This window comes from Triturus cristatus, chromosome 6, assembly GCF_964204655.1.
Source record: "Triturus cristatus chromosome 6, aTriCri1.1, whole genome shotgun sequence".
In the NCBI taxonomy this organism is placed as follows: Eukaryota; Metazoa; Chordata; class Amphibia; order Caudata; family Salamandridae; genus Triturus; species Triturus cristatus.
Genome location: NC_140589.1, coordinates 441,327,574 through 441,345,994, shown reverse-complemented (window position 1 = coordinate 441,345,994; position 18,421 = coordinate 441,327,574). Strand labels below are relative to the sequence as shown.

The 18,421-nt window shown below is 42.9% G+C and overlaps 1 protein-coding gene across 1 annotated transcript in view; it reads left to right on the top strand.

Annotated features, from left to right (window-relative positions):
• The window catches only part of SACK1B (scaffolding CK1 anchoring protein B), a 445,300-nt gene extending 428,841 nt beyond the window's left edge, over positions 1 to 16,459 (top strand). Inside the window, exon 5 of the mRNA XM_085610865.1 lies at positions 13,738 to 16,459. Coding sequence (XP_085466991.1) covers positions 13,738 to 16,270 — 2,533 coding nt within the window. The 3' untranslated portion in view covers positions 16,271 to 16,459. The remainder of the gene's footprint in view (positions 1 to 13,737) is intronic.
• The last annotated feature ends 1,962 nt before the right edge of the window (positions 16,460 to 18,421 follow it).

Genomic DNA, 18,421 nt, shown 5'->3' with positions numbered 1-18,421 from the left:
ATACAGGAATGGAGGAGATGAGAACGCAAATGGAGACTCAAATATAAATCAGTAGACAAAGAGACATACAAAATCAATCTGCGGACCTACAAAAAAAAGATTCAAACTCAGAAAAAGAACTATTTTGCAGCAAAAAAAGAAGGTGCTATAAATTCATCTAAGGAATTACTCACAACAGTCAAAAAATTATCAAAACTTCCCGAATCAAAGAACCCTAATAGTAACCAACAATTCTGTAACAAGCTATCACTCCATTTCAAAGACAAAGTCAAGTCAGTATATGATTCCTTCTTAGATGCTAGTCAAATGTTGATTTAAACAGTAGTTTGCCTAATGGCACTCACAATGTTAGCACTCTATCCCACTTTAGGCCTCCGTTGGTGGATCAGGTGAACAATATATTGATCCAAATCAAATCAGGCTAACCACAGGATCCATCTCCAGCTAGAATAATTAATTTGGTTCCAGAGGTGATAGCCACACACCTCACATCAATCTTTAACAATCTGTTTGAAGTAGGGACAATTCTTACATTATTAAAAAAGACCAACTTAGACACTGGTGGCCCTAATAACTATTGATTAATCACTTGATTATCATTTCCTGCTATACTGGTAGAAAAAGTTGGCAACCAGGAATTGCCATCCTTCTTAGACAAAACCAAGAGTCTTTGATTCTATGCGTTTTGGATTTTATAGTCACCATAGTACCGAGCTGCCATTGATCACAGCTATCGAAAAAATCAGACAGATGATAGATAGTGGGGGAAACACAGCCTTGATCTTTTTGGATCTTTCGGCTGCATTTGATACGGTCATTCATGCTCTTCTAACTGACCGACTTGAATTAATTGGGATCAAAGACATCCCGCTTAGGTTTATCACCCCTTGTCTGGCTGACCGAATTCAGATGGTCTAGCCTGGCGATTTCACCTCACCTGCCTACTCGCTGCCCTGTGGGGAACATCAAGGCTGATGTTTGAGCACTACTCTATTCAATCTTTTTGTTACCCTACTTGCAGCTTTATTTAGTTCGTTTGGCTTCTCACCGGTTGCGGATGACAAGCAGATTGCTGTGTCTGTTACTGACAATCCTGGAGCCACGGCAGCCCGGTTTCACAACTGTATGCTTCAAATCGGGAAGTGGATGAGCAGCAACTGCTTGAAGCTAAACTTGTCAAAGACCGGGGTCCTACTGTTTGGCAACAATCCTTCTTTTTGGTCCTCTAACTGGTGGCCCCAGAAACTGGGGACTCTGCCTACCCCTAGTAGCACAGCTAAAAACCTGGCAGTAATTTTTGATACCAAGTTATCCTTTGAGGACAAATAAATCACATCACCTCCTTGTGTTTTTTTAATTTTGAAAATTCTTCGGAAAGTGCTGCCTTTTGTTCCACTGAGCCTGCAAAAGATGGTAGTTACGACCCTTATCTCTTCCAAAGTGGGTTATTGTAACTCGCTTGTCAATAATATTCAAAAGAGTTTTTTACATAAGTTACAGACACTGTAGAATACCGCGGCACAACTACTGCTAGGCATCTCAGAATAAAAATCCACATCTCAAGCATTGGTCCAACTACATTAGCTCCCCATAGGCAAATGTATTCAATTTAAGGCACTTTGTATTGCCTGCAGGGCACAACAAGTTGTTGGCCCTGACTATCTGATACTGTGTTTTCAACATTATGCCCCAACACGTTCTTTACACTCCTCAACTAGTGAAAATCTTGTAATCCCCATATTTAAGAAAGCTAACTGAGGTGGCAGGGTATTTATTTCATGTACATCGAGGCTGTGGAACTCGCTCACGACAGAACTAAATCTTGAGGCAAATTTACTAGAATTTAGGGAGAATTTAAAAACCTGGCTTTTTATCAAATAGCTCCAGCATCTTCTAGATCTGTTCCAGCTCGTCATTTATGGATTAGCACCTAGATACCACCGGGAAATTGCAGCGCTTTAGAAATGTTATTTTCATTTATTTTTTATTCCTACAGCACTCAGACAGGGGATACAGAAGAAATGTATTCTGTTTTCTTCCGTTCAAGTGCAACAAATTATTTCATATGACTCTAAAAGACATTTCAGCCAGTATCTGACACTGTACTGTTAACAAGGTGCCCATAGACCCATTCCTGAAGATTCTGCAGAGCTCATAGGGATCATCCCAGTTCATTTAAGTCAACCTGTGGTTTTACTCCTTGAAAGAATTTCACAACTCAGATTCAGATTTTAATGTCTTTATTTCGATAATAAAATCATAAAAGACAGCAGAATTTACACAAACAGTTTAGGCCATACTTTACAAATGCCATATACTGACCAGTTTACAAATAATTGTACACACAATAAAAGCTATACATTTAAAAATAATCCTTGTTAAACATCCCATTTTTTTTAAAAACATAAAATCAATAAATAAAACCATCTTAAAATTCTATACAATATCCATCTTTAAATAGGATGTTTTAAGTACGAATCATATAATCAAACATTTCTAACTATTTATGGGCTCTAATGATCCAAACCCAGCCCAGGAATTTCGCTGTGCTCACCGCAAACAACTCTGAGGTATTGGTCTTTAATGCCCGAATCGCCTCCGCGGACCTACTACAAGTAAGGCGTTGAAACAGGGGTTTTAACCATTTTCTACGAGGGTCATTGTACATGGGGCAGGCAAATAAGAGGTGGCCCTCTGACTCCTTATGACCAGGACACCATTTACAAAATTCAGTTACTCCAGTGCCCCAATTTTTAGTGAATGTATTCAAGGGCAAAGAACCCACCCGAAACTGATGGTAGAGTTTCTTATCTAGCGGCCTGGTAATGATATCCCAGTAGATCTCACGGGAAGGATCCAGCTTGTTAGCCAGGAACCTGCCCGTTAAACTTGTGGAACTGGAAGCAGACACTAAGGTTTGTCGAACCGAGGCCCAGTACAATGCTTTAAATTCTTGTTTGGAGGGAAACACATTGGTTCCAGGAGACAACCACAGCTGTTCCAGACCCATTTCAACCAAAATGGTTCTAACCGTGCGTAGCCATGGAATTCTCCCGGATCCCTCCATGGACCTTACTTCGACAAGCTCATTAGCAAATAAGGCAAGGTCAGGGGAAGACCAAATCCGTCTCCAAAAGGCGACCAGTCTGAACCTCGCCATCTCGTTAATTGGATTACAACCTAAGTCCAAGCAAAGGGGTATAGAAGGGGTTGATTGCGGAAGCCCCACTAGATTCCGCAAGAACTTACACTGTACTTTAAACAGACTAGAAAGATCCATGTACGCCCAAAGATCCGCTCCATATAAGATAGCAGCGTTAATCTTTGCGTCGTAGATTTTTAGCGCAGGGTGCACACGTTTAGTAATGGATCTCTTTTGTTCCCTAAGGAGACAGCCAGTTAAGCGGGCCAGTTTAAGCTGCTGTTCGACTACCTGCTCCTTCCATCGCAGGCGAAAGTCTAGTGTAACCCCTAGGTAGGACATGTAATCTACTTGTTCCAAGTTAGCACCACCCATCCTTACCGAGCTCCGAACCGAAATGTTCCTTGTAAAAACCATGAACTTAGTTTTGCCCACGTTTACCTTCAAATCATTGATGACACAAAACTCCTCAAAGCGGTTCAGTGCCCGCTGTAAACCGCTTCTGGTCTTAGAGAGGAGCAGAGTGTCATCAGCGAAGATAAGCATGGGGAACTTCTTCCCAGCCAGGGAGGGAGCATCAGTTGGGAAGGTATTAAAAAAGTTTACTACCTGGTCAATAAATAGCAGGAAGAGAGTGGGCGCCAGGACACAACCCTGACGAACCCCGCGTGTTACTGGGAAACTGTTCGTCACTTGTCCTTGACCGCCCCACCGAACCCTAGCAAAATTGTCCTCATGCAATTTAACAATTAAATCCAGAAGTTCCAAAGGTAAACCTAGGTCTCTCAAGACGCACCACAGTTTAGCCCTCGGGACCATGTCAAAAGCAGCCTTCAGATCAATGAAAGCGGCGAAAATTTTCCCCCCGCCTAACAGCACCACCTTCCAGTATATCAGACAAAATCTAAACACCTGGTCGATGGTGCTGATACCAGTTCTAAAGCCTGCTTGCATGGGAGACAAAATGCACTCCGAGACCATCCATCCCTGAACTCTACCTAAGATCATTCGTGCAATGACCTTTTGGAGAGAGTCAATAAGGCTGATCGGGCGATAATTGCCCGGGTTGGACCGATCCCCCTTTTTGTGGATTGGGAGGATCTCAGCCCCCTTCCAGCTCTTTGGGATTCTGGCTCCTTGGGCAATTGCATTAGCTAACCTAGTGATATATGGTATCCAAAGTTCTTGGTTGGATTTAAACAAATCAACGGGGATTAGGTCCATCCCTGGAGCCTTCCCCCGCTCAGTCAAACCCAGTGCTAATTCTGTTTCTTGTTCTGTAAAGAACAGGACCCCACCGTGATCCAACAGTGTATACTCATAGCTTAGCATAGTGGAGGATACCGAGATCTCAGACCTAAATTGGGCAGCATAGAAGTCCACCCAAGTTCCGGGGGGGACATGATTTGTAGGCATTTGCGAATCTGGGTCCCTGCCCCACTTTACCAGTTCCCAGAATTTCGTCTGGTTATTGGATGTCGTTGCATCCAGAAGATCGGACCAATGCCTGTCTTCCCACTCTCTTTTAGCATCCCACTGGGTTTTTTTATACTGGACCCTAGCTAACTTGACATCTCTCATAACCCGTGACTTGACCGCCTTAACTAATTGGCTATAGGCCTCCCTGCATTTCCCGTTGTACCATTTCTGACGGGAACCAAGTTTTTTTGGCGGGCCTGCCAAGTATGGACTGGATAAGAGAATTTTAAGCTGTTCAAAACAACCTTCGTGGGTCTTGGTAACATGATCGAGGCCAACCCCCTCGGGCACAGTGGGCATGAGATCGTTCACCGTGTAGGTAACCAATTTTGTAATACTTTCAAGGAGGGTGGCATCACCCACTAACCTAGACCATTTCAGCCTTCTTCTGTCATTGGTCAAGGTGAGATCTCCTGTCCTAAGAGTATCTGGGTTCTTCAATCTATCAGAGCCCAGAAACCTTAAACTAAGCGACAGGGGGTTGTGGTCGCTTTCTGGGCGGGATACCACTTCCATGTCGATCATATAATGCCAGAGTTCCAAATTTAGCAAAATATAATCTATGCGGCTTTTCCTTAAACCATTATCATAGGTATTGCAGGCACATTGATCTGATAAGGAGCGGCCATTAACTGCCCTTAAGCCCCTGTTCAAACATAGGGCCATCCAATTCAAAGCTGCCTCAGTCCCTTTGGCAATTTTGTCTATTGATAGGTCAGGAATGTTCCAAACTACATCCTCTGAGGACCCCCAACTGTCCCCAACTGCCTGGAGCGGCTCAAAGGTGCAGTTCAAGTCGCCCGCTAGGACAAAGAGATTATCACTTCCTGAACTATCAAGATACCTATCCACTACATCGACAATACCAGGGCCGCGGCCTCCAGGTAGGCCTCATGCATAGATGTTAATAATGTACAGATCCCGATGGGCAGCTTTGCTCAACTTGATACCCAAGAGGTCTTGATGTTCCAGAGAAATTTCCGATAGATGGACTCCCAAGGATTGCTTCACCCAGATCAGTAGGCCCCCTGAAGCGCGCCCTTTGCTACCTCTGATTGCAGGTTTGGAAAAATTAATGAACCCAACCCTATGGATTGGGGCCGTAGCCCAAGTTTCCTGGAGTAATATAATATCAAAGGTATCTATAAATTCCAACCACTCCTCTGAGTGTAGCCGGCCCTTGATCCCAGCCACATTCCAGGAGGCTACCTTTAAAATATCGTGTGGAGTTGTTACATTGCTTTTATATGATTGGATCATTGGCACAGTGGGGGCTGGGATCTCCACTACCTTCAGAGGTTCAGCCCGTAACTCGAGTCTTGGGGTCATACAAACACCATCCACCCCCACGATTTCCTCTGAAATATCCTCAGTAGTTGCTTCAACCAACCCCCCCATAAGATTTAACAATGGGCCCCCCCCGACAACATGCCCCATAGAAGATTCCACCCTTTCGGGCACAGATATTACATTCCTATGGCTCTCCACAATACTGTACTCTTTACTTGGTAAATGTAGTCAATCGACAGCCTCAAGGTCAGAAAGAGGGCCGTAACGATTGAAGAGTTGAAGATGTTGGGAGTGGTAAGGTGTTCTCACAATCGAACGCCTCCTGTCTAATAATCGCTTGGGATGGGGGCCTGGTGTGAGTTTAGAATGTCTATCGGGATAAAAATAAGCAAGATCCAGTGTTTGTACATCCCCCATTCTTGCAAACCTTGCTTCCCTTCGAATAGACTCTACCACCCAGGGATCCTTAAACGATACCAGAATGCAGTCACCCTCTAAATCTTTAGTCCCAAAATCCACCCAATCAACTCTTCTCACTAGTAGGATTTCGGTTGAAGTTGATGGCGGGAGAGGGCGGTTTTTATTCAGCCAGAATACTACTTTATTACGTAGGTCCCTGTCTGTCTCTTTAACACCCTCCTTGACGGGTGCTGCCCCAGTTAACACAATGGTATATTGATTAGATTCTGGGGGTAGGTCAGTGCGGAGGTGAACACCCTTAACAATGTTTCCCCCATTATGAAATGTGGGGTTACGAATAGTAATTGGCTTTCCTGAAGGAGTTGGGAAAGGGTGCTATGTGCAACATTTACCCTGTCATCCACCCTACCAATTTGAGCTCGTTGCGCTGATATCATAGAGGAGGTTTTACTGGATTCCTGCACCAGGGTGCCAGCACCAGCGGTGCTATCTATATCCTTGGAGCCCACCTGTGCTATAGATGTTGTTTTTACAACCCCCATTGTTTTACCAAGCCTCACATTGTCTGTGTTATTAATTATGTTTGCCTGAGAGGTAGAGGCCCCCACTACTATGGAGGGAGCAGTTAGCTTCTGGAGTAGGCGCATGTTCATGTTCGCGACAGACTCCAAGGCTTCAATTTTGATGGACATCAACCTTGTTTGCTCCAAGACGGGAAGCAGGAGGGTTTTGAACATGGCCTCCATTTTTACCAGCAGGATTTCATCGCTGTTAAAACAAGTAGGGCAAGGATCTGATGAACCGATAGGGGTTAGAGTGGGGCACAATACATTGGGATGTACCGAGGGGGGGTGTGTAGCATTGTGAAACTGCGGAGCAGCTGCATTGGATTTATTAGGAGCATTTGATTTAGGCAGCTTATGAACTCTCCCCCCATGTTTGCTTTGAGTATTTTCCCTTTTACAGGTTTTTTTTTTATGGAATCAGACACTTCCGGTGGCTTCGACACCGAATTATTAATTGAGTCCACTCTGTCTATACCACTAACATTTGACCCATTATGCTGGGTGACATCAGAGCTCAAATCAAGATTGTCTGTCGAATGTGGAGAATCCACCCCATCTCCCACAACATGTATCAGTGCCTCTGTCGTTAATGAATGTAAATGATTAGACGGGGCTTGTGCTGCAGGGCTGGAAATTGTGGAAAGGGCACCTATGGAGGAACGCTTACCGCTGACTAAATCTAGGGAGAGCCTTTTCTCGGTCATTGCTATTTCTTTTTCTAGAATCCCGGTAGCTCGGGTTATAAAAGCATCTAGTGGGCCAGAAACTATTCCCTTGGAGGTTTGCAGTTGGACTGTACGGTCTTTACCTGACCTTAGAGGCATGTTAGGGTGAGATAGAAACAAGCAATACCTATGACAAGCCCTGAGCTATAGTAATAGGTGGATGCCTGTAGTGTTAAAAAACACAATAAAATGTGAAAAAAAAGGCCAAAAGATGTGGGCAAACTCAGCCTTGTCCAATCACAGGCGGGCACAGGCCAGGCCCAGACTAAACCCGGGTTAATCACAAGTTCTCAGAATTGACCTTGTTACACGATAGACAATGGACAATGGCTGCTCTGTCTGGGTAAAGTCAAAGGAAGCAAACTAACGTGGGGGGGCCGACTGCCGCCGTACTCAGCAGATGGATAGCAGAGAGAACGGGGTTAACAACCTGGGATGGTATCAAAGGATCGTTAGAAAGCAAAGTCCACAGTACCTTGGGGAGACCGATGATGGTATGGCACAGCTTAGAGGGGTGGCCCTGCTCCGGCCAACTCCGGTCAGTGACGGGCAAGGACGGGCCCGCCCTTGGCCCGGGCTTCGCCCGCGCGCGTCCCGCGCTGCGGGTTCTATGGCTGCCTTTTGACCCCCCGGGCGCAGCCTGATGATGCAGGCGGCGGCGCCCGCAGCAGAGGATCCTGGGGGATGTGGTTTCACGTTCCACTCCCCACGCGATGAGTAGCAGCCCTCCAGCCAGGTAAAAGCTTCCCAAATCGCCGTTCCCTTCACGGCAGGTCTGCAACCGTGCAAAAGTGGTATCTAGTCAGGAAGATTAGCGCGTCCCGCGCTGCGGGTTCTGTGGCTGCCTTTTGACCCCCCGGGCGCAGCCTGATGATGCAGGCGGCGGCGCCCGCAGCAGAGGATCCTGGGGGATGTGGTTTCACGTTCCACTCCCCACGCGATGAGTAGCAGCCCTCCAGCCAGGTAAAAGCTTCCGAAATCGCCGTTCCCTTCACGGCAGGTCTGCAACCGTGCAAAAGTGGTATCTAGTCAGGAAGATTAGCGCGTTCACAACTCGTTTTCACCTCATAGCAGGCTGAGGACAGGCTGGGATTTGGCAGAGGCTTATGCTAATTAGCCTTCTGAAAGCTCAGGCAGATAAAGGGTACCTTTATAAAAGTTACTTTTCTTTAATAGTTATTAAAAATCTGACTTCACAAAGATTTTGGATTTTTCATAACTATTAAAAATAATCATTACAAATAGTTTTTTTATTTAGCTTTTTAATCTGTACTCGAGTTTTCTACATAGGAAAGCTAAGCCTACACCACTAAAAGTAGATTTCAGGGATTTGGCACTGTAGGGTTATATGAACATTAAAATTGTCTACATGTGACACATTTAAATACCATGAACCCTACCTTGTGGGCTACAATATTTTTAAGGGAAGTTTCTACTTGACAAAAAAGGGTTATTTTAACAGATCACACCACAGGGTTTACATTACAGAAGTCAGGCTACAGTGGTAGGCCTGAAGCTATGTTTTTTTTAACCATACTAGGGGTTGGCATAATATGGTGTCATTTTAATTTTATACACAACTGGTGTATTTTCTACACCCAGTACTATGGCCTTATAATAATGGTAAATACTCCAATTAGTGAATGGCCAATTGCCACATGTTTTAAGGGTCTGAGCAGATACACTAGGCACTAGACAGCAATGGTCCAGTGTGTGGAGCAGAAAACCGCAATACCATGCAGCAAAGAATAGGGTGACCATGCAAAAAGGGGCATTTTCTCAACAATACCATGAAAGGGTGCACATAATATCCACTGCTTACATAACTCACATGTTTTCCTACCACAGAGTCATTCTCCTTTTTATGTATTTCAGTCTCACCAACTAAGACAGGTACAAGGTTGAATTGAGATTAAAAGTAGGCCCAGGCACGCAAAAAATAAGAGGCCCACATTTGCATATTGACTTTCCACAAAACACTGCTTCAGTGAAATTTTAATAAAAAATGGAAGGGGTTTTAAAAAAAATGCACAGATTAGTTTACACTTGTCAAACACACCTGAAAACAAGTGAGGTTACTTTTGCTCAGGCCCCTCCCCCTGCTCAATATGCATATATTAATAGGCCGGCCAGCGAGAGAAAGGGAGCTACACCTCTGCCCGTTGATAAAAGGGAGGTAATGGTGGCCCATCTGCCGCCAGAAAGACCTCTCAGGCACCCACTGGGCCGCTGGCAGCATCTGAACAACGCAGAAACCATCCAAATCGGTCCCCCAGGCTGCTCAAAAAATCAGCCCACAGCTGGAACTCGGATACTGGACCCTCGGGCATTGCCCGAGTGTCTGCGTTACCAATCCCACCCTGGACAGGTATCTAAAATAAATATGGAGGAACGTTGCCTTTCTGGATAACTTTATATTAGTTCATAGTTGTTTGAAAGCAAAGCATTTATCTCTCTTGATGCATGAATCCATATTTAAGAAGGAAGGTCTCGATCAGACTGTGTAGCTATGCCAGCTTTGCCATTTTTCTTTGTCCATGTAAGTGTCCCAGATGCTATGCGCAAGAGTGAACTTCAAGTCCTTCTGATAGATCTTATACTCAAGGGAATCAGAATAAGACCTAAAATGGGATAACTGTGAGCAGTGGGCTAAGTCTAGATCATAGCTAAGATGAGGGGTCATATTTTTTCTTTTACGTTTTCATATGAGCCCGCGACCATGTGGAAAAGAGTGAAATGGTGCACTTTAAATGTGATAGAACTACTGCAAGATCTTTGTTAAATTAATTGTTTCCTGAGCCATCTTTGACTTCTCCCCCATCCCTCTGTTTGCCAATTTCTTTTTGTTGCCTCTAGGACTTTGTGCACTTCACCACTGCTAATCAGTGCTAAAATCGTTATGCCTAAAACAGAACAGAATAGGCCGACACCCAACTGACAGTATATTATAAGTATAGTTTACTTAAAAGTCCCTAGTAAAGTGGTTCTACATGTATCCATGGACTGTAAATTAAATGCTGCTAGTGGACCTGCAGCATGTATTGTGCCACCCACTTAAGTATCCCTTAAAACATGTATCAGGTCTGCCATTGCAGCCTTTGTGCAGTTTAAACTACCATTTCAACCTGGTATAATAAACATTTGGTCAGGCTTATATCTGCCTTTTTAATACATATGTCACAATACCTGTGGGCCAAGTTTGCGCTATATAAAAGTATGTAAAATAAAATAAAATAAAATATGGTAAGACCTAAACAGCCCATAGGGCAGGGTGCATTGTTTTTTGAAGGTAGGACATGTGTTTTTTAGAATTTACATGTCCTAGTAGGGAAAATTTGTTTTCCACTACTGTGAGGCCTGCCTCTCCCATAGGATAACATTGGATTCCCTCATTAAATTTAGGAAGTGCTGATATTTGATTCAGAACAGATAGAAATGTAATATTTTATCTGAATAATAAATAAATTGTACTTTAAAATTGACTTGATTGTAAAAAGTGGATTTGAAGTCACAATTTGTTCTGGGTCACGTGATTGTGAATAGCTGCCAGTTTATCTTTGGGTATTCTTACCCCACAGTAAGTCAAAGAGGAATTAGGTGTTGGCAGGATGGGCCATCCTGCCAGGTAGGGTGGGGCAGAGCGGTCCCAGCCCTACTTACATTCAAAGGGAATCCTCCAGCACTCTCACAAATAAACTTGACACCAGCCTTTTGTTACCTTAGACCACTTGGAGCCTGGGCAGGGGAAGGATGGACATTTCCAGAACCAGATAGGGGAATAGCCTAGAAGGGGCAGATTTACAATAAACTAACGCAGCGTGGTGCAGCCATTCATTTTGCTGCACCGCGCTGCGTTAGTTTTGAAGCACAGGGATGCGACTTTTATACAACAATATGTTGCATCTCTGTGCTTCACCCTACGCTGGCGCACAGACTGCTGTCATATGCCGATGCAGGCACCCTTGCACCATAGTGCAAGGATGCCTGTGTCACGGTGATGATTGTTTATGTGCAGGAAGGGTTCCCTTCCTACACATAAACAATCAGAAATGGTGTTTTATAACTTCTATGTGTGCTGCATTAGCACACATGGAACTTGTAAAACGTCATTGATTTAAAGGATTGTTTGTGTACAGGAAGGGACACCTTCTATGCAGCACACATAGAAAGTACAAAACAACGAGGAGAAATTAATACATTTCTCCTTGTTTCGCCTCTCTATGCCTCCCTGGGGAGGTGTAGCATTCAGACACATTACCAGATTTATGATTTCTGGTAAATCTGGAAATGTGTCTGATTCCATGGCTGTTGCGTGGGAACACCCACATCAACACCCCTGGAAGCCCCTTTCATGCAAAGTGCTGCGTGTAAAGGGGCCATATTTACAAGGACAGGACAATCCATGCAGGATGACTTTTCCTGGACCTGTAAATATGGGGCAGTGAAATGCACCGCTGTTGCGTCACAAAAAGTGACGCATTGGAAGCGCAAGAGGCTTTTAAATCTGCCCTGAAGTTTCTACCACTTCAATGGATTGCACAAGGTACAAATCTTGGACCCTTAGACTAATTCTCCAGTACACTCCTGACCTGCAGAGGAACCCTGGAAATACTGCTTTGTACTTCCGAGGGCTGCACTCTTACTTGAGTTCTCCATTGTATTTCGGAGGACTGCCTTGCTACTAGAGTGTACTGCCCTGCGGCTTGAAGCATACATTGTACCCTCAGAATACAGCCCTGCAGCTTGAGGCCTGCCTTGCTGCTTCATCCCAGGACAACCAGAGTGTCTCCAAGGGCAAGGTGGCCGGCCTCCTTTGTGGGCTACAGGGATATAACAAGCTTCAGAGACCTTGAACCCTGCACCCGGCCTGTGCCTGGTATGAGTCTTGACCCTCAAGTCCTGCCCAACCAGACCCGGACCCTTGAAAGTGATGCTATAGGTGCTTCTCCAGCCAAAACCTCAAACTTAGTGCTTTGAAAAATGTCACCTAAAGAGTGATCTCAGAACCAACAGGAGTGTGGGACCTACCTGCTAACCAATCCCTAGGTGCTTCACCAGTCTGCCTCACTTTGTGGTATCTCCTGCTACGTTGTTCTCCGCAGCAGCACATCCTGTTCTTCAGGACCTCTTGCACAGGTTATCCAGCTTTATGCAGCCCTTGTCGACTACAGCCTTCAGCTTCATGCCACTGGAGATTTTCAAATTCCCAAAAACGGACAAAGTCCGAATGTAGGAATATTCCGTGCAACTTCGTTCAGTAGCTCCCCAATTACAATGCCTCTTCTTTGGACACTGCTAGCTGCCTTGTTCCCTGAACTTAACCTTCTCAGAAATGTTTCTTCAAAATTTCTTCTAAGTTACAAGGTAAGTTGAGACAGTGCCCAAGCCACCTTGAGTTCCCAAACCATGCTCCAACATGGTCAACCTTAGCTTTGACTTTACCCTTGTCTCAGACGACCAGATACCCATGGTTGGCGCTTTGATCTTCTAGACACTATTTTTCACTTAAAACTTTAATAATTCATAACACTGAGTCTGATGACTGGATATAGTATGTTTTGGTGTTGTTTGATTTAATACAATGTTCTCTATTTTTCTAAATTAGTTTGGGATTTTTCTTGTGTTGTGTTTTTACTTTATTACTGTTTGTTTGCTGCATAAATACGTAAAACAGTGCCTCCAAGTTAAGCGTGATTACTTTTGTGCCAGGCTACCACAGATTTAAGTGCAGGCTAATTTAGTGACTTTTGTGGTACACCCTGACAGGTATTGGGGTTGTTGTTGGGTAACGCCCTCAATCAAAATCTCAATTTCCTACACTTATATAGAGTTTTATGCTTATAACGTCATGGGTAATACATCCTCAGATTTGCTTTCCTAGTTAATGCGTCTGAGCATATGCAATTGCTGGAATACAGATATGGTCCACTTAGTTTAGCAAGCAATTTAGTTTTATTCAGCCTATTGGCATTCCTACTCACTGATCTGATATCAAATCTAGTATTTACAGGTGTGCAATAATTTACACTTTATTAACTTTGTTGTCTTAAAAATATTAATTGCATTTACTAATTATAACCTAGCACTAATGTATATTTTTGTCTTTTTCCTTCAGTTATATGTGGTCATTTGAGAAGGTCAATTTGAGCATGGTTCAAGTCATAACTGGACAGCTGGTTGAGTCATTTGATGAGGAGTTTAGGACACTGTATGCGCGCTCTTGTGTTCCCATTGGATTTGGACTGGAAGAATTAGGTCTTGGAAAAACTCGCAAACTGTCATTGGATAATGGCATATATCAACACTCACTGACATCTCTGGCTTCCTCCTCTAGTCAACAAAGCCTATTTGGAAGACATCACAAGATGCATACATTAGATACCAGCTTCCTAAAATCTCATGGGCGATATGGAATAAATGAAGATGAAAGATACAGTATAAGAAATGCTACTTATAGGCCACCCCTCAATTCAGGGTATAACGTACAACAAAAAATCCAGCAACTACAGCAGACCGCTAGAAATGAAAATTGGAAGAGGCATAGCTATGCTGGTGGGGAGAAACCAGAATCCTCTCCTTATCTCATGCTCAACAGAGCTGCTAACTACAAGCCCATGCCATCTCATAACTGGAAAACACATCTTGATAACCCAAGTGTTGGATCTTCTTCTAGAGGTGGATATATGGGTACTTACAACGGATCTACTCAAGGCTTTATTAGCAGGTTTGCACAGCCAAAGGGCCCAAATCTTTCAGAAAAGCCTTCAACTCTTCGGAGGTCTTTTCATGGAACAGATAACCATGTCCGTACACTACAGCAGAAGATGCCTACCCTTGAGCGTACGACGAAGTCATTCTTAAGGAACTGGAGAATTGAATCCTACTTAAATGACCAATCTGATTTCTCTGCTGATTCAAATGCGGACTCAATCGGGGACAGGCAAGACACCTCTGATGGAACTGAAAATCCTCCATCAACATCAATTTATACCCATTCTCGCCTTCGCTCTTCACTCGTTTTCAAACCAACATTACCAGAGCAAAAAGAAGCAATCAGTTGTACTTCAAACTCTACAAATTCAAATTCAACAATCATTGACTCACAAGAAAGTGTAACACCAAAGGCCATTACATCTAACGAGAGTGCACATATCAGACTTACAGCAGACAAATCCTTTACAGGATATGCCCCACACCAACAGCTGCCAGAGGCAGATAAAAGGCACAGCTTGCATGTTCCTGAAGGCTCTCGTGGTGTTAATTACATCACAAATAAGCCAACAACAAACTATTTGTACACATCTTTGGGTGCCAATAAACAAGGAGAGAATGTAAAAAGTCAGCAAAACGATAGTCTGCTGAAAAGGCGCAGCTTGCCTATGTTTGAGAGCTTAAAGTTAAATATAGCAAACAGTGCCAATAGGCCATCAAACAACTACATATATAGCACTTTGGTCAAGGGTGGAGTGAGGGAAGCGGATAATCCGGCTGTGCAGCTGGATGATCAGCAGTTAAACAGTGTGCACATTGCAAGTACACAGTCTGCAAATGAGAGGAATGCAAATGAATCTCACAATGACAGTGCAAACAAAAATCTATCCTATGATTCTCTAAACGAATCTTACAGGGATGAAACAAACAAACAATTGTCTCCAAAGAAAGAAAATAAAGGTTCCCCAAATTTTCTTAAAAAAGGATCAAAGAAACTGAGATCATTGCTTAGTCTTACACCAGACAAAAAAGAAAATTTGTCGAAAAGTAAAACCCCCGCGTTTTATAGGATGTGCAGTAGCTCAGATACATTAATATCAGAAGATGATGGCGCAGTTAAACTAAAGAAGTATGAAAATAAGAACGAGGCATCGCCAAACCCGGACAAGTTACCATCAACTCCTCTGCAGAGTAGCATATATAGGAGTAAAGAAAGTGTTTGTGTTAGTCCAGCCAGATCTGTTAGATCAGTGTTAGACGAGGGCAGCAAATTGAATTCACCTGCTGGTCCAAAAGAAAGCAAGTTTTCCGAAACTACAGGAGATGCTTCAGCTCCGAGATTCAACACCGAACAAATTCAGTATCAAGATCCTAAAGAAACAAGAATGGAAGTTGGCTACGGCACAGCTTATGTTTCCACATCCCTGCAAAGAGTGAGGCCACAAAGGGACATGTTGCAAAGAGAGGTACCACAAAGAGATATGCTGCATAGGGAGATGCCACCAAGGGTCCATCTGCAGAGAGCACTGTCACATAGGGACATACTACAAAGGGACATTCCAACAAGGGACATGGTACAACGGGAGATGTCGCAAAGGGATATGGGACACAGGGTATTACCACAAAGGGAACTATCACATAGAGAGGTGCGAAATCACGACATTACTCCTTGTATCTCAAGGATGAGTGACAGGCGTCTTTATAGCCGTTTTGAACCATTCTACAAAACTGAAGGTTCAGTCCAGACCACAAACACATCAGAAAACACTAACACACCTGTCATGGAACATAAAAGCAATCCTATGGGCAACAGTTACACAAGGCAATCTCCTATGATGAACTATAACTCTTCAGCTTATCAAACATACCAACAAAATGATAACAAATTTGGAAGGTTTATGCAAAAGTTTGGAAACTTGATACACAAAAACAAATAATAATAAAGTACAAAGCAATTGGCAACACAGCTGTAAATACGAGTTGGGAGACTGCGAATATGTATTTTTGTGAAAAAATACATGGGCTTGACATATGTATATAACCGACGGTGGATTCAAATGTTTACAAGCATTATGTGCACATTGTACATAAAGGGGCCATTTTCACAATAAACCTCACTTCTTTTACCTTGGTTATGACATTTGTTATAACTTGTGTGTGTGTCTATGAACCCATCTTGTCATGTCAATTTATTGAATTAACGCAATGAAGTTGAATCTTATATGATGATGTTCGCATACACCTCTGCTGCATTGTTTCTTTACACGTTGATTTTATTACACCAAACTCAATTTTTGTTGTCCCTAGACGCCACAACTCTTACACCACCGCCATTTGCTTTTGAATCAATTTTAAGATGTTTTTACAGTAACCTTTGACATCAGATTTTCCTGCACGTCAGAAATCTGCAATCAGACTTGGATTTTCAGTGTGTTTTATGTATTTCGCTCGGCAGAGATAATGCCTAATCTCAACACGTACCACATAATGGGTGTCAGTCGAATTGCTCTTTTCGATTCATGTTAACACTCCATTGAAAATATAACAAGTGGTCATGTTACACTATCCTCTTTTCTTTTGCTGCATAGTGATATGCAGGTGGTTTACAAGTCGCCTCCACTACAGATCTTTGACTTTTGGGTGAATGTGTTCTCATGTTTGTGTACAAATTCTACGAATTCCATGTAACGTTATCCACAAACTGTGGGTGAGGTAACGCTATTTTGTAATGTCTTGTTGGTATCCACAAATCAGAAACTGTTGGTGGTTTTAAGGCGTTTCACTATAATGAGTAACAAAAATGTGTAAAATATCATCTGTAATTGCAAACATTATCATCCACCCATAGAACTTAGTACAATGCAAAATTCAAAATTGGCAGAATGTAATGCGGTACGGGTAGGATACATCTGTTGTGCATGTTATGGCTGACATGAAAAAGTATGATTTGAAAGACATTTTTCAACTACATTTGGAAAAATACGTTTTTGAATTAAGCACAGTTAAAATGTTTAACAGTTAAAAAATCAAGCAGAAAAAAAGAGTCCTTTTGTGACCTGGAAGGGATAGCTGAGCTAGCCTCATAGTCCCATACAAATATCCTGGCACGTATTATGCACATAGGATCCGAGGCAAGACTACCATATATAGAACGCATTGGCCACTGCATAACCATCTGCACTGGTGTTAAGGCCAACCTTTCATTACGGTGCTGGCTAGAACGGAATAAAAATACGCTTAACAATACAGATTTCTCCTGCATGGTCATCTCTGGGGTACCAGGGAGTTGTGCCTGGATTGTAGAGTTTTCTGGTCTTGCGCCACCGTGGCAGTGCTGCAAAGTAACCACACTTGCGAAGAACTTGGGAATTTACGCTCACAATTTATGGTTGCACATCATTTGGTGTACAAGAAGTTCGCCTGGAACTCGATGGGAAGTAAATAGCCTACAATTCTGTAAGCTAACTAAAATCTTGTTATTAGTTTCATTATCTGTTTTCTCTGTGAGTTAGTTTTGGTTACTTTACTCAGTCTCTCCAACAGTGGCAAAAGACACTGCCCATTGTGAACGCTGCACTTACAAATACCACAAAATAAAATAAAATAGTAAGAATAAAATAGTCTATAAGGAGAGTCAATTGGGAAGGAAGGAGAGCGGTCCCGTTTTGTTGTGTCTTTGTCATCTCGTAAGCAAGTCTTAAGTTAAGTATGTTTTATATATTGCAATTTTGAATATATATGTAATTGTGAGTCTTTCATCTCCAGCGACGGCTGGAATTGACTTAGCACTTGCAAATGCATAATAAAAAGCTGCAACAGATGATGGGCATCAAGGGCCCAATCAAAAACATCAATCAGAATGTATTGATTAATGTATTCTCAAGAGACGATTTCTAACGCAGAGCAGGAACTAAACTAGGGCATGGACAGAAACATTGAAGTTTGTGGTAAGAAAAAAGTTGTTTTGTGATACAGCAGAAGGAAAACAAAAGGGAGTGTGCCGTTAAAAGGTAAATAGAGTTTTTCAAGCGTGAATCCCATATTTTCCACAAAAAAAAGAAAAAATTGAAAAATAAAAAAATATTTTA